A 15,304-nucleotide genomic window follows, 5' to 3' on the forward strand; every position below is an offset into this window, starting at 1 on the left:
AGGCAGAGAGGCAGTGACTGGCCCAAGGTCACCCAGTGAGCTTCATGGCTGTGTGGGGATTCGAACCTTGGTCTCCCAGGTCGTAGTCCAGCGTCTTAACTCCTACACCACACTGGCTCTCACACCACACTGTAGCTTAGGCTAGCTCAGTCTTCCAATGGTTGTGTGGAGATTTGAACCCTGGTCTCCCAGGTCCTCATCCAACACTCTAACCGTTGCACCACACTTACAAAAGTGGTGTGCTTCTCCAGGTTTAACGCGCGTTTCCAGATGTGCCTTCCCTTTGAAACAATATTGTAGCCACACAGCTCTTCACATGCATATATCTTGGTCACAATCCACGATGGTGTTCAGACTCTCCTCCCTTGCCACAGTGATGATGAATTATGTCATGGTATCCTTCCGGAGAGGCTTGCGGAATTGGGAGTTGGAGGCACTGCTTGGCAGTGGTTCCGCTCCTACTTAGCGGGTTGTCTCCAGAAGATAGTGCTTGGGGAACATTGCTCGACACCGTGGGTTCTCCAATGTGGGGTCCCGCAGGGTTCGGTTCTGTCTCCCATGCTTTTTAACATTTATATGAAGCCGCTGGGGGCGGTCATCAGGAGTTTTGGAGTGCGTTGTCATCAGTATGCTGATGACACACAGCTCTACTTCTCCTTTACATCTTCTTCAGGTGAGGCAGTCGACGTGCTGAACCGTTGCCTGGCTGCGACAATGGACTGGATGAGAACTAACAAACTGAGACTCAATCCTGACGAGACTGAGATGCTGTTGGTGGATGGTTTCTCTGATCGGATGGTGGATATATACCCTGTCCTGGATGGGGTTACACTTCCCCTAAAGGAACAGGTGCGTAGTCTGGGAGTCATCTTAGACTCTTCCCTCACACTTGAGGCTCATGTAGCCTCGGTGGCCCGGAATGCGTTCTACCAACTTCGGTTGGTAGCCCAGCTACGTCCCTATCTGAGTAAGGAGGACCTCTCATCAGTGGTACATGCTATGGTAACCTCGCGTCTGGACTACTGCAATGCGCTTTACGTAGGGCTACCTTTGAAGACGATTCGGAAGCTACAGCTAGTGCAAAATGCGGCGGCCAGACTGCTAACAAGAACGAAGCGGTCTGAGCATATAACACCTGTGCTAGCCCGGTTGCACTGGCTTCCAATATGCTTCCGGGCCAGATTCAAAGTGTTGGTACTTACCTATAAAGCCTTATACGGCGCGGGACCACGATATCTGTCGGAACGCCTCTCCCGATATGAACCGGCCCGTACACTACGGTCTACTACGAAGGCCCTCCTCCGGGTTCCGACTCATAGGGAAGCCCGGAGAGTGGCGACAAGATCTAGGGCCTTCTCAGTGGTGGCCCCCGAACTATGGAATGGTCTCCCCGAGGAGGTGCGCCTGGCGCCGACACTATCATCTTTTCGGCGCCAGGTTAAAACCTTTCTCTTCTCTGAGGCATTTTAATTCCTGTTAATTCTAAATTATTATATTTTGAGTTTAGACTGTACAGTTTTGTGTACAGTTTTGTGTTATTTTTATTGTATTTTTAATGTTCACCGCCCAGAGAGCTGTTGCTAGTCGGGCGGTATATAAGCTTAATAAAATAAATAAATAAATAAATAAATAAATCATGAAAGTGGGTTTACGTAACCCATACGGAGGAAAAAACAGAACGGGTGTTCACACATTCAAATGGTGGGCAATCTGTGTACCTGTGTACATAAATAGGTGAGCTGTACCCTTGTAATTATTCACATCTCACATTCCACAAGTGTACAGTCTGTGTGCTAATAATAATAATAATAATAATAATAAATCTATTACCTGCCCTTCACCAGCAGGTCCCAGAGTGGGTTATAACAGTTTAAACCCCAATTAAAGCAGATCATAATCGCAGGAACAGGGTGGGTCCTAAAAACATACATATGTCAAAAGGCTAAGGTACAGAGCTGCATCGTCAACATTCGCTGAAAACTGAAGGTGCCCGACGCAACTCTGAGGGGAGACCGTTCCGCAACTTAGGGGCTGCCACAGAGAATGCCATCCCCTGCCCCACCCCATCCCCAAACCTCTGAGTTGAGTTGCACAACTCAACAAGTATGCACTCCGTCACACAACTACTTCTACGTGTACAGAGACAGCAGGTACCCCTCTTCTGCCTGTTAGCGTGTGAACAAGCCTAGAAAGTCCAGGCTCCACAAGCCCTTTGGTCATCAGAGGGAGCCCCATCGACTCCCAGCCAGTCAGAAGGAGGGAGTGCTCGCTGAGCGTTTCTAGACAGTTGCTGTTTTGCGGGTGGGATGCCATTGGCCTGTCCCCACAAATTCAGGTTGCACCATCTAGCCTTCCACGCCATTGAAAGCACTTGCAACGCACCTTTAAAGCGCATGACTTCCCCACAAGGAATTCTGAGAATGGGGGTTTACAGAGCTGTAAATCTCCAGCACCCTTAACTACAGCTCCCAAGATTCTTTGGGGGAAGCCATGCACCTTAAAGGTGCGTTGGATGTGCTTTAAATGCAGGCTGGGGACCCAAAGATACGATGGTGAGCCCCCTTGAACGACAAATCCATGTCCAAACAAAAATAGGACTTTTTGCAACAAGGATTTTGACGGGGAAATGCACCGGAAAGCGGGGGATAAGAACGGCTTGATGCAATTTTGTACAACCACCCTCCCAAGTCAGGATGAATGGCGAAGAGACCAGTTGTCTGGAAGCAGCCCCCGAGCCCCGCGTGTCTGTATCTGAAGCCACGTGAGGAGAGACACCCCCGGACCTGGCACAGTTTCCCTTTCTTTTTCTAGTAGGGTCCCTGTGCCTTTAAGAGCTAGGGCTGAGCCAGAAGGTCCCCTACCACCATTTGCAGGAAGCTCCAAAACGGAGAGAGTACTTGTGATGCGGCGCGTGTATGTGCAAAATGGGAATTCACAATGCAAACGCAAAATGTGCTCAACAGTGATCCTAACCACTGCCAGCCAGACCTTACTTGGAGCGCGCCTTCTGTTCCCCGACAGGGAGCAATCTCAGCCTTTTGGAAACACGGAGAGGCAGCGCCTTGTGAAAAAAAAAACACCCTTTCTGCTCCCGGGATCCTCAGGCTGCCCCCAAACCAAACGCCACTCAGAGGAGAGAGGGCTGGATTCCCCCATCACCACCGCCGCCACCCTTCCAAAGGGACACGACAAACGTCGGCCTGGAATGGCCGCCCGCGCCCCGCCAGGGCCTGCCTCCTTCGCCTCGCTGGCGCCGGCCCCTCTCTGCCTGTACAGCCCCCAAAGAGCCCCAGAAGGGGCTGGATCTTTCCTCGAGGGCACGAGAGGCAGCAAGAGCGTCCCGCAAAGCTATCTGGTGGGTGCGCGGCCAGTCCAACTGGGGAGTCAGTCAGGGATGGATGACGCCCATCGGGGAACTCAAGCAAGCATCTCTCGGGCGCTTATCTGCGACCTGCGCACGCTGCAGAAACTCGCGCGTGTGTGTGTGTTCAGGCCCCCAGGCAGGCCACCCCACTATCACGTCACCGGGGCGCGTTGTAGCGCCTCCCAGCGCCGCGGTTCTCCTGCAGCTGCAGCTCACACCAGCAAGCGCAGCCGTGAGGATGCCAAACAGCAGATTGGATCGCGCAGCGGAACGGCTTGGAAAAGCAGCGTCGCAAAAGAGAGGGGTGTCAGCGCTCTCCGGACTCCCCCTTGCGCCCTCTTATATAGGAACAGAGGAAGCCCAGTCAGGCCGGCGGTCCCTCTAGCTCAATATTGTCTACACTGGCTGGCAGCGGCCCTCCAGCGTTTCAGGCCTTTTCCCTGAAGGCGCTGCTGGGGATTGAACCCAGGTTCTTCTGCGGCCAAAGCAGATGCCCTTCCCCTGAGGTGGAGCCCTTCCCTATACGAAAGCCAGCACGCCCGCTGGGGCTGGGAGGCGGGCACATCAAGGACAGAAGCCCTCACTTAGGCTACTTTCTAGGTTCTGTTAGGCGTGTTTGAGTGCTTGCTTTTTTAATGCAAGGGCACGTTCGCACATATATAGCTTCCCTCGTTCCACTTCACACCTTCCGCTGCGTGCGCGGACCAAGCCAGCAAGATTCCCTTTGGAAAGCAGGAGCGTGTCCCCGGGGCGCGTACAGAGCGCTGCCCCTCCAGTCACCGAGTGAGAAGCTGCTGCCAGCTCCTTCTCAACCCTCGTATCAGAGGGCGGAGTTTCCACTTCCCAAAGGCTGAGAAAGATACCGTGTTCGCCTCGCCGCCCCGTCTGACCGAGACCGCGGAAGGAAAAGGTGCTAATCCCGTGATGCGGACACGCCCTCTGGCGGCGCCTTAAAAGGCCTTGCGAGACGCAACAGGCAGCGACTGCCGGGCTCTTCCGACGGCTGGGGCGCTGGGCGAAGATGCGGCGGCAGCAGGACGCAAGCCGGGCTGGGTGATCGACGGAGACGAGGGGAGCGCGGGGATTTCTGGCTCTCGCTGCGAGAGTGAGGCTGGTTGGAGGTGAAGCCGCCCAGCAGCCGTCGAGACCGGCACCCCGTCCCGCAAAAGGGGCGGCTTGTTTGCGAGAAGAGGCGCCAGGGGACTGAGGAACGGGAGCGAGGGGCTAAAATTTCGGCGTGTATGTATGGAAGGAACAGACCCAAGGCAGGCTGAAAAGAGAAAGGTGAGTGGGTGGGGAGGGGGTTCAAGTTTGGGCTTACGTCTGGAGGCTCCACGTCCGCCTTTGGAAGCCCAGCTCCTGCATCCTAATTTTGGGGGGGCTGGCTGGCTAAGGTTGCTTAGCGTCTATGAGAAAGGCAGGGTCCGCTCTGTACATGCTTGCGGGCGCTTTATTTTCTGTCTTTCTAGCGCTCAGCCGTTTGGCTTCGAAACGTGGTTTCTGGGGCTCAGCCAAGGCGGAAATGAATAAGCCCCACCGGCTGCTTGGCTAAATTGGGAAAAGCCGGTTGTCTGATAAGGCGGGTGGGCAGATGGGATGATGAGCGGTTATAGGGGGTCTCAGGGAGCAAAGAGATGAACTGTCGGGAGATGGACGGGCGGCCTGAGGCGCTGGAGAGAAAGATTTCGGTTAGGGAGCAAGTAGACGGACCGCTAGAGTGATAAAGCACCGACGGGACAACAGGCAACTGCAGTGGAAAGACTGAGGTCGGCGGAAGGGTTGCAAAAAAGGCCGGCGTCAGTGCTGCTGCTCTTAGGAGCCGCAGCTGGGCATGCGTGACCAACAGAAGCCTGTTCTTTGCGAAGTGTAAACAGTGAGAAACGGGTGTAAGAGGGTGGCCTGAAGGGGAAGGGCTGTGGCTCAGTGGTTAGCGCACCAGCTTTGCCTGCAGAAGGTCTCCGATATTGCTGGGAATGTTCTCCGGAGAGCTGCTGCCGGTCAATGTGTTGACAGAACAGAGCTAGCCGAACCAAGCGTTCTCTGTTTCTATACAGCAGAGACCCCACTAGCTCTTGGTTCGTTCCCCTCCCCTTCCAGTTGTGGCTTGCAGGGTTGCTTTTTCGCTCTGAAAGGCAGCCTAAATTGGCAGCTGGTACATCGGAAGGTGCAAATGTGCAGGCTGGTTTCCTGGGTCCTGAGCCACTGGGTCTTTTAGCCAGGCCCCTGCTCAGAAATCTGAAAGAAAGCAACCGGGGGTGGTGGCGGCGGCAAAGATGCCTCTGCATGTCTGGCTTTTGAACAAGAGTTGCGTTCTCAAGATCACAGTCTTAGCGCAGGTTAGTTTCGCCTTTACTCTTCAGAGAGCCTGAAGACATGCATAACCCCTGGCGCAAGAACTTCATGGGTGGGCTTAGTACTTGTATGGGTGCCTCCCCTCCAGTGAGCTGAAGGTGATGTTCATGCCTCCCTTTGTATCTTCACAACAATCCTGTGAGGTGGGTTAGGCTCAGAGAGAGCAACTGGCCCCAGTTCACTCAAGCAGCCTCTGTGACCGTGTGGGGATCTGAGCCCTGGGGCCCCCAGTCATACTCCAACACACGAGCCACTGGTCGTCTCCAATGGTGGCTGGTGGCTCCATGCCAGTGGAGCAGTGGAATCCGCTCCGGGTTTTAGTCCAAACGGCCAATAAGCTTTCAGCACCTTGGGCAGCGCCTTGAAAGTTCAGACTAAAACCCAGAGCGGATTCCACTGCCCTGCTGACATGGAGCCACCACTGCCTCCCCCCCCCGTTCTGGCTCAGCTGTGTGGACAAAGTGACTTGAATCCTCTCTTGCAGTGCTTGACTTGAGATGGATGTTGATAGTTCAAGCTTTTGGTTGATATGGCAGTGTTGGGGGGCATGTTTAGAGGCATCCCTGAAGCAGCATGCGTCTCTTCCCGCACCCCACCCAGACTTGCCACCAATACAGGCTCTGCAACATTGCAAAGATGGGGGGGCACCTCTCAGGTTGCAGCATGGCATGGCATGCAGCCTTGGGGTGGCCCTGTGCACCCGTCATCCACTGAAGAACATGTGTGTGTGTGCAAGCTGAGCAGGATTCATTCTTGAGTCGATGTTTGTAGAATCAGACTTCAGTTGCGCCAAGTGTGCCTGCCTACACTGGCCACACAGCTGTGGGGAAGTAGTGTGACTTGCCCCCCTCCCTTGAAAAGCTGACTCCCTGCCTCTGGGAGGAAAGGCCCCTTGTGTTCTTCAGACATCTCCTAACCTCCTGGCTGGCTGCAACGGAACACAGGTAAGGCTTGAGATCCTGCCACTGGAATCAGCTTCCACTGTGAGGGATTTACCGGGGAATTTGTGAAGTGGAAATAGAAGACAGTGCCCCTGAGCATGTCTAAAATCCATTTTCCTCAGTGCTGAATAAGTGAAAGGGAGCTCCTGCAAATGAATGGTCAAGGGAAGGATTTTCAGATTTGAGGGGTCCCTTCCTCTTTCCTGGTCTCTCTTTCTAGAAAATGGGATTAGGTGTGCATAATGCTCAGTGGTGATCACAGGAGCTGCTCCCCCCCCCCTTGAGATGGTCTTTGAATTCACTTACTCCAAAATGTGGCAAGCTGTGTTTGAGAGCCTTCTGTTGATCCTGCAGAGTGGGTTCCCGGACCTCTGCCCCAAGTGTGCCACTGGTGAGGCCGCGACCCTGGTGATGTAACCGCAGGAGAGGAAACAGCCAGTAGGTTTCCATCGTTGTTTAATGATAATAGTTAATAACCGTGCACACCACATAAGCTGAAGTAAAACGCTCCACAAAGTGACGAGACTTCAGAGAGATTTAAACTTTAAACCGAGGGCTTTAAAAAGGGTATTAGACAAACTCATGGAGGAAAGTGGGTCTATCCATGTCCTAGTGGCTCTGTGGAACCTTCCGTTCCAAGGAAGTATGTCTCTGAATACTAGATAGTGTGCTGGGCTCTTGCCTTCATGCCCTCCTTTGTTGGTGGGGGCTTCCCAAAGGTGGTTGGTTGGCCACTGTGGAAAACAAGGTGTTGGGCTGCATGGACATTTGACCTGACCCAGCAAGGGAATTCCTAAAATACACAGGTTCCTGGAAGCAGCAGCGATAGGAACAGTGAGAGGCAGAAAAGTGCAGTGACTGCCACCACTTTAGACGGTGTAGAAAGGGGATTAGATAAATTTGTGGTGGATGCATCCGGAACACTTCTGAATATCGGCCACTTGGGATCTTGAGTGGGAGAAGCCTGTTGTCCGCCCATCCTGCGTGTGGATTTTGCATTGGGGCATCGGGTTGACCACTGTGAGAAGAGGGTGCTTCACTAGACAGGCCACCTTTGATCTACAGCTCTCTTCTTATGGAAAAAATGGAAATGGACTGCCTTCAAATCGATCCCGACTTATGCTACCCTATGAATAGGGTTTTCCTGGTAGGTGGTATTCAGAGGGGGTTTCCCATTGCCTCCCTCTGAGGCTAGTCCTCCCCAGCTGGCCAGGGCCTGCTCAGCTTGCCACAGCTGCACAAGCCAGCCCCTTCCTTGCCCGCAACTGCCAGCTGGGGGGCTGCTGGGCTCCTTGGGACTCTGCCGCTTGCCCACGGCTGCACAGGTGGCAGGGCACGTAACCCCTGAGCCACTCCCTGTGGGGTGATCTTTAGCTGGCCCTTGACACCCAGGAGTCATGAGCGGGGATTTGAACTCACAGACTCTGGACTCCCAGCCAGGCTCTCCTCCCCACTGTGTTATACTAGCTTACTCTTACAGAACAACGCTGCAAATCATGGCACACTCAAACCACTTGAGGTTGGTTAACCAAACATGTTTGCGTATGTCAGCTTTAATAAAGCAGGAGAGGACAGGGACAAACATATTCCTCGATCCAACCCTTGTCATGCTGTAAAAATGTGTTTACCACTGACGGGTTTTTGCTGAAAACGTGGAGAGGGACTCGCTCTTTGGGATGCGTTCCAAACGCACAGCCCGTTGAAAGCCATGCAGTGTGCGTAGATGGCAGTGGAGCATCATCTGGTTGTTCGCCAGCATTTCTCTCTCCAGCAAGTGGAAGCCTGCTTCTGTACATGTGGATCTCCTTTGCTAGCTCAGCAGGCAAGAAGGGACGGTCTGCATAGTCCAGAATCCTGTATCGGACAGTGACTGGCTAGCTTCATACAGTCATTATATAAAAAGCATGTTGGAGTGTGGTGATCCTGTGCCTATAGGCAACAAAGGTCTGTCGGAGATATTGTTGTGGTTTTAGAATCTGAGTGCTTCCCGTTCTTTGCTACTGAAACGTGGAGATGTTTCTGGAGCCCTTTAATTTAAGGAACCCTTGCCTAGCTATTTCTGCCTCCCCCAGCCCCATTACTAACCCAACAGTAATGTCTGACTTTCCCACCCTTAATTCTTTTTTTTAAAACAAAACAATCTTGGCAGACTCTCCGTTCACTGCTGGAATCTCTGTGACTTTTCAAAGTATTTATTTAGTATCTTTGTGTCAGACCATGGGATCAGAGCAGCTTAAGAGCAATTTCTGCCTCTAAACGCGCTCGCAAGGAGTAATGGAGAGAGAGAGAGAAAGATGGCTTGGCGGAGTTGGAGGAAGGCAGAGGAAAGCAATTGCTTTCTATTTGGAGCCGAAGGGCTGGCTAGCTCAGCGGCAGCCCCTGTCCTGCCAAACGGCGAAAGGAGATCAGGGTGGCCCAATTCTGATTTGAAAAGGTCTTTGTATCTGGGTAAGGCCAGGGCACAGCAGGGGGGAGAGTGGTAGCTCAGTAGCAGAGCACCGGCTCTGTGTGGAAAAGGTCTCGGGACCAAGTTCAGTGTCTGGCATCTCCAGGCAAGGGTAGGAAAGACACTGTCTGAAAACCTGGCGTGCTGCTGCCGGTTAGTGTAGGCCAGGGGTTCCCAACCTGTGCCGTGTGAGTTTCATTCAGGTGGTCTGCAGAATGCCTGTAACAATTCAGTAAATAATCATACAGCATCTAGCACGGCACGGTACAATTGCTACCTGGCCAAAAAAATCATTAAGGGGTTTGCCCAGACTCAGAAACGTTCAAGCGGGCCATGCCGAGGGCGTTTGGGAACTACTGGTGCAGACAATATTGCCCTAGATCAGGGGTTCTTAACCTGGGGTCCGTGAACTTGGATGGGGGGGAAATTACATCTTTATTTTCACTAACCTCTAACTGAAATTTGGTATTTCAATATAATTGGTTTCCTTTGTAATCCTATGTATTTTATTTTATGCATTTAAAAACATTCTGAGAAGGGGTCCATAGGCTTCACCAGATTGCCAAAGGGGTCCATGGCACAAAAAAGGTTAAGAACCCCTGCCCTAGATGGACCAGTGGCCTGACTCGGTATACTGGTTCAGGGGGCAGAGTGCGTGATGGACCAGGAGGAACCAGAGTCATCTGTGGTTTGATGGTGTAAGAGCCAAGAGGAAAACCTCTCTCAGCTTCTTTGGTTGTGTGATTCTCTGGGCTGAGCGCATGCTTGTTGGTGCAGAGCTGTACATAGGAATGGACTGATCTCCATTTTGCTCTGCCAGCCCCTACCACCAGTGGCAGCTGGTGTTTCCATGTCAGCGGGGCAGTGGAATCCGCTTCGGGTTTTAATCTGAACTCACCTTGGACAGCTCCTTGAAAGTTCGGATTAAAACTTGGAGCAGATTCCACTGTCCCACTGACATGGAGTCATAGAATCATAGAGTTGGATGTATGTGTACTACCTTCAAGTCGATTCCGACTTATGGTGACCCTATCATGAGGCTAAGAGGCAGTGACTGGCCCAAGGACACCCAGTGAGCTTCATGGCTATGTGGGGATTTGAACCCTGCTCTCCCAGGTTGTAGTCCAACACCTTAACCGCTACACCACACTGGCTCTCTCATAGAGTTGGAAGGGGCCTATAAAGCCATCGAATCCAACCCCCTGCTCAACGCAGGGATCCAAATTAAAGCATCACCAGCCTTGCACTTGCCTGCTTTAAGTCAATAGGGCCCGTTTGGGGGGATGATGCGCCCCCATGGTGCTCTGTAGTCTTTCAGGCGGCCGCATGCACAATGGTGTCCTCCAGCTGAGCTGGGCAACCTGGCTCCTTCATGTCTGTGAGGCACCGTATCTTATCTCTAAACGTTGTTCAAATACTTTTACCGTTCAAGTGAAGTCGCTAAGTAATAACGATACTTTTGCTCTGGCAGCTTCTCCCAAGATTTTAGCTGTTGTGAGCACGTTTTGGCAACTGGTCCAGGCATTTGTTTGTTTTTTTAAAAACCAAAACAATCAGCTAAGTTTTTTTTTTAGAAGGGGGCTTGGTGGGTTGGCAACCCTGAGGGGAGAACCTATAAGGCAGTGAGACCTTAACCCTTCCCCTGCCGTTCCTACGGTAGGGATTGCAGCTTTAAGGCAGACACATGTGGCAAAGATTGCAGAGCCATGCCTGCAGGGATAGTCCACGTTCAATCCACAGCACCCATCCCCCCACTCTCCCGTCGCATCGATACCATACAGTAGGGCCCCGCTTTATGGCGTTCTGCTTTAAGGTGTTCCGCTGATGCGGCGACTTTCGTTTTTAATTTAAAAGCTATTTTTTTCTCATTTGCGCCGTTTTGGCGTCATTTTCGTGTGACGCAGCCCATTAAAGTCAATGGGTTTCCTCTTTACAGCGTTTTCCGCTTTACGGCGGGGGTCCGACTGTACATTTAAATTAATTGAAAGCACATGGTTTCCCCAAAGAATCTTGGGAACTGTAGTTGCCCTTCATAGAGCTACAAATTCCCAGCACCCTTAACAAACTACAGTTTCCAGGATTTTGGGGGGAAGACATAGGCTTCAAAGGTGTGTAAATGTATGGTACAGATGTGATCAAAGGTAGGCTAGATGGATGAGGAGATAAAGTGGTCTGTCTGCTCTGTAGACAGTGACATCTACAGAGCAGACAGAGGGAGGAATCTTATCTCTGATCTTAGCGTTACAGTGTTAAGATGGGAAAGAAAGCACTAGGCCTGCTCTTTCAGAGTGGAACGCAGCATGAGCACCCACACCAAGCCCAGAATAATGTGGGCAGTATTCAACAAAAAAAGTTGCTCTAGCACAATGGAATCCCCCCTTGCAACCTGTGCTATCCCCAGATCTCCACTGGGGGTTGAGGGAAACCCCAGAACAGGTTTAGGGGCTACACAGCGGGGGGAGGAAAGGGGAGATTGCTCCATCGTGCAAGGATAAAGCCTTGCGCTGATGGAATGATCTGCTTAGCACTATGCTGAATGCAGCCCAGTATATCCAGCCACCCTAGTCCTGGGAAGACTGGGAATCCTCTTTCTGTGTGCGAGTGTGTATCTGTCTGTATGTGTGTGTGAGAGAGAAAGAGAATGGGAAGGAGGAGAGGGTGCTGGGTGCTTGCCGGCCTAGTGCATGTGTGTGCTGCATGCATATGTTTGTGTGGTGTGTGTACATGCCCACATGTATTATTGATTGAATTGCATTTGTTAGTCTTTTTTTCATGAAACTGGCCCAAAGGAACTTGCAGAAGATACAAACATTAAAACCAAATATAAAAACCACAACCGAATGGAAACCTTAAAACTCAGCCGTAATATATATAAAAAGGCAAGTCTGGCACAACGCACCCCGCTGCACGCTGAAGAAAAAGAAGCCACAAATCTACGTAATACCCTTCAAATAGAGGGCTGAAAGCCTGGGTAACAAGTAACGCTTTTGCCTGCTGCCTAAAAATAGATAATGCAGGCACCAGGTATGTCTCCTGGGGAGAGCGTTTCTCAAGCAGGGGGCCACCACTGAAAAGGCCCATTCACATGCTGCCATCCTCTGCACCTCCCTCAGAGAGGCCACATGGAGAAAGTATGGGGTTCCACAGGGGTCAGTTCTGTCCTCCGTGCTGTTCAACATCTACATGAAACCGTTGGGTGCGGTCATCCGGAGCTTTGGAGTGCGTTGCCATCAGTATGCTGGTGACACGCAGCTCTATTTCTCCTTTTCATCTTCTTCAGGTGAGGCTGTCAATGTGCTGAACCAGTGCCTGGCTGCGACAATGGATTGGATGAGGGCTAATAAACTGAGGCTCAGTCCAGACAAGACTGAGATGCTGCTAGTGGGTGGTTCTTCTGGCCGGATGGTGGATGTCCAACCTGTCCTGGATGGGGTTACACTCCCCCTGAAGGAGCAGGTTCGTAGCTTGGGGGTTCTCCTAGAACCACCTCTGTCACTTGAGGCTCAGATAGCCTCGGTGGCACGGAGTGCCTTCTACCAACTTCGGTTGGTGGCCCAGCTACGCCCCTATCTGGACAGGGATAACCTGGCTTCAGTTGTCCATGCTCTGGTAACCTCCAAATTAGATTACTGGAATGTGCTCTACGTGGGGCTGCCTTTGAAGACGGTTCGGAAACTGCAGCTTGTGGAAAATGCAGCAGCCAGATTGGTAACAGGGACCAGACGGTTCAAACATATAAAACCGATTCTGGCCCTCTTGCATTGGCTGCCTGTATGTTTCCAAGCTTGATTCAAGGTGCTGGTTTTAACCTATAAAGCCTTACATGGCTTAGGACCACAATATCTGATGGAACGCATCTCCCAACATGAACCCACCTGTACAGTATGCTTAACATCCAAGGCCCTCCTCCGGGTGCCTACTCCGAGGGAAGCTCAGAGGACGGCAACAAGGGAGAGGGCCTTCTCAGTGGTGGCCCCCAAATTATGGAAGATTCTTCCTGACAAGGTGTGCCTGGCACCAACACTGTTATCTTTTCAGCACCAGGTCAAGACTCCTCCCAGGCATTTTAGCATGTGTTTTTAAATTGTTTTTTTTTTTTAATTTAAATTCTGTTTTTAAATGGTTTTTTGTGTTTTAAAATTCGTATATTTAGCGACGACGGAGGAAGCTGGTTGGCGAGAATTTGAGACTTGCGAGCTGCTTGATGCTATGCCTGTTTGTGGTTGGGGTTATTTTCCGATGGAGTACGGGAGGGTTGGGACGATGCTGTTTTGAGGCAGCTTTTTAGTATTAGGAGTCTATTAATTGTGGATTGGCTTGTGATTGCTTTTATTTTTTGTGCTGCTGTTACTCCTATTTTGTTTGGACCCATGAGTGCTGGTATGACTGAGTGTGTGAGTGTGTATAGATTTTGTGTTTTGTTATTTATTTTATTTAGTATGTGCCTGGGCGAGAGGATAGTATATTGGGAGGGGAGACCAGTGGGGGCCCCAGTCAGCGTAGTGACGGGTAATGGGAGGTATGGCGCTGGGAGGGGGACATGCCAACTTAGGGGAACTCGACCCAGACAATTGGTGGCTGTGCCGTGTTCCGGTCCTCCTCACACCCATAGGATTGCTGGTAGTTCTATCAGCCAACTCTCAGATCTCCAGTTGCTGCTTTTTAATGCCAGATCGGTAAATAACAAAACCTCCCTCATCCATGATTTGATTGTAGATGAGGTGGCCGATTTGGCATTTATTACCGAGACCTGGGTGAGCGATCTGGGAGGTATTAATCTTACCCAGCTGTGCCCACCTGGGTACTCGGTTCAGCATCTGGGTAGATCCGAGGGTCGGGGAGGGGGAATCGCTGTGATCCATAGAAGTTCCATCCCTCTTGTTAGGTACCCTGTCCATGTGGCTAATGGTCTGGAGTGTCTTCATATTGTGTTGGGTCAGCGAGACAGACTGGGAATACTGTTGGTGTACCGTCCACCCTGCTGCCCAACAGCTTCCCTAACTGAGCTGACAGAGGTGGTCTCGGATTTACTGTTGCGATCCCCTGAACTCTTAGTTTTGGGGGATCTCAACATTCATGCCGAGGCTGCTTTGTCTGGAGCGGCTCAGGACTTCATGACCGCCATGACAGCCATGGGGCTGTCTCAATTTGTTACTGGCCCTACACATGTGTTGGGGCACACTCTAGACTTGATTTTTGCCACTGGATTAGGGGATGGTGATCTGGGAGTAAGGAATTTTACATCTATTCCTTTGTCATGGACAGATCACCGCCTATTGAGGTTCAGGCTCACAATGTGTTCTCCCCTCTGCAAGGGTGGAGGACCAATTAAGATGCCGTCCCTGGAGACTGATGGATCCTGAGGGTTTTCAAAAGGCTCTGGGGAATTTTCCGGCTGATAAAACTGACGCTCCTGTCGAAACCCTGGTCACTCTGTGGAATACAGAAATGACCCGGGCAGTTGACGCGATCGCCCCGGTGCGCCCTCTCCGCTGCAGAACTCAATTGGCTCCTTGGTATACCTCGGAGTTAAGAGTGATGAAGCAAGATAGGAGACGGCTTGAGTGCAAATGGAGACGAACTCCCGACGCCTGTAATCTTGCACTTGTGAAGGCCTCTACCAAACTCTATGTGAAGGCAGTGAGAGCAGCAAAGAAGCAGTACTTTGCTGCCTCCATTCAGTCATCTTCTAACCGCCCAGCGGAACTTTATAAAGTCGTCCGGGTACTTTTACACTCTGGTCCTCGGGACGCAATGATACCATCAATAGCCCGCTGTAATGAGTTTGCGAGACACTTCCAAGACAAGATTATTAACATCCGCCGGGACCTTGACTCCAATATTGCTGCAGTTGAATCCAATGAGGTGACCGGAGCACAGTCTTGTCCTGTTTTATTGGATGAGTTTCAGTTGGTACAGCTCGAGGATGTGGACAAAGTGCTTGGACAGGTGCGGGCGACCACTTCTGCTCTGGATCCTTGCCCCTCGTGGCTAATAAAAGCTAGCAGAAATGGAACAGCCGGCTGGGCCAAGGAGGTGATTAATGCCTCTTTACGAGAGGGAGTGGTCCCACTCTGCCTAAAGCAGGCAGTGGTGAGACCGCTCCTAAAAAAACCCTCCTTGGACCCTGATAATCTTGACAACTATAGACCGGTAGCTAATGTTCCTTTTCTGGGCAAGGTCCTAGAGCGCGTGGTCGCT

The 15,304-nt window shown here is 51.5% G+C and overlaps 1 protein-coding gene across 2 annotated transcripts in view; it reads left to right on the top strand.

Moving 5' to 3' along the window:
* Positions 1–4,082: 4,082 nt before the first annotated feature.
* NMUR1 (neuromedin U receptor 1) overlaps positions 4,083–15,304 on the top strand; it is a 48,367-nt gene continuing 37,145 nt past the window's right edge. The window contains exon 1 of one of the 2 annotated variants that reach the window (XM_061637547.1): positions 4,083–4,648. In XM_061637547.1, coding sequence (XP_061493531.1) covers positions 4,610–4,648 — 39 coding nt within the window. In that variant the 5' untranslated portion in view covers positions 4,083–4,609. The remainder of the gene's footprint in view (positions 4,649–15,304) is intronic. The other variant, XM_061637545.1, reaches the window with a different exon arrangement.

Source organism: Rhineura floridana, chromosome 7, assembly GCF_030035675.1.
Source record: "Rhineura floridana isolate rRhiFlo1 chromosome 7, rRhiFlo1.hap2, whole genome shotgun sequence".
Taxonomy (NCBI): domain Eukaryota; kingdom Metazoa; phylum Chordata; class Lepidosauria; order Squamata; family Rhineuridae; genus Rhineura; species Rhineura floridana.